This window comes from Apteryx rowi, unplaced genomic scaffold (assembly GCF_003343035.1).
Source record: "Apteryx rowi isolate R43461 unplaced genomic scaffold, aptRow1 scaffold_2649, whole genome shotgun sequence".
Classification (NCBI taxonomy): Eukaryota; Metazoa; Chordata; class Aves; order Apterygiformes; family Apterygidae; genus Apteryx; species Apteryx rowi.
In genome coordinates, this window is record NW_020449029.1 from 1 (window position 1) to 1,332 (window position 1,332).

Here is a 1,332-nt window from a genome sequence, read left to right on the forward strand (position 1 = left end):
GGGCCCAGGCGTCCGGGCGCGTGCGTCGCTCACCAGCACACGAGCTTGACGAAGTTGTCGCTGAGGGCGATGCCGGCGCTGGCGTCGAAGACGGACGAGCGGCTGTCGCCCACGAAGTCTGACGACACCACCTGGCACCGCAACACCGCGACACCGTGTCACCACGACACCGCGTCACCGCGACGCAACATCCCCTCACCGTGACACCGTGTCACCGTGACACCACAGCACCGCGACGCAACATCCCCTCATCGTGACACCGTGTCACTGCGGCACCGTGACACCACGACACCACGACACCACAACACTGTGACACCGCGGCACCACGATGCAACATCCCCTCACCATGACACCGTGTCACCGTGACACCGCGTCACCGCGACACAACATCCCCTCATCGTGACACCGGGTCGCCGCGACACCGCCTCATGGCAACACCGCGCCGCGACACCATGTCACCCTCCTGCTGTGGCACCGTGTCACTGCGACACTGCACTGCGTCACCGTGACACCATGTCACCGCGTCATGACATCCCCTCATCGTGACACCGCACCACCACAACACTGTGTCACCCCCCTGCTATGGCACCGTGTCACTATGACGCTGTGTCACCATGTCGGGGACACCGTGCCACCCCCTCACTGCAACACCGTGTCGCTGTCCCACTGTGACACCGCAACACTGTCATCCTGTCACCTTGACACAGTTACCCCCCTGCCACAGCACTGTCACAACACTGTGACACCACGACACTGTGACACCATGTCACCCCGTGACATCGCTGCACCACACCACGTCACCACCCCACCGTGACACTGTGTCACCGCAACATCGTGTCAGCGTGTCACCGTGACACCCTGTCACCCCCCAATCGCAATACTGTGTCACCACCCCGTGGCACCCCAACACCGTGTCCCCATGACGCTGCGTCACCACCCCACCATGCCACCCCCTCACCATGTCACGGTGTCACCAGTGCACCACGGCACCGTGTCACCACACCATGGCACCGCGTCACCGCACCATGGTGACACCACGGCATTGTGTCACCACGGCACGGTGACACCACGGCACGGTGACACCACGGCACCGCGTCATCGTGGCGCGGCCCCGCGCTGTCCCTCACGTGCCACCTCATGGCCTGTGTCCCCCACGTCCCACCTCACCCTGGTGTCACCCCACGTCCCTCCCGTGTCCCACCTCGTCCTCGGTGCGCCCACGTCCCCGTCCCCCCCCCCTCGTCCTCGGTGTCCCCCCGTGTCCCCATGTCCTGTCCCACCTCATCTTCAGTGTCCCCGTGTCCTCACCCCATCTTGTCCTCAGTGTCTCCC

At 64.7% G+C, this 1,332-nt stretch overlaps 1 protein-coding gene across 1 annotated transcript in view; it reads right to left on the bottom strand.

The window, feature by feature from the left end:
* Nucleotides 1-29: 29 nt before the first annotated feature.
* The window catches only part of LOC112967134 (glyceraldehyde-3-phosphate dehydrogenase 2-like), a gene marked incomplete at its 5' end in the record, with an annotated part of 4,083 nt that continues 2,780 nt past the window's right edge, over nucleotides 30-1,332 (bottom strand). The window contains one exon of the mRNA XM_026067934.1: nucleotides 30-131. Coding sequence (XP_025923719.1) covers nucleotides 30-131 — 102 coding nt within the window. The remainder of the gene's footprint in view (nucleotides 132-1,332) is intronic.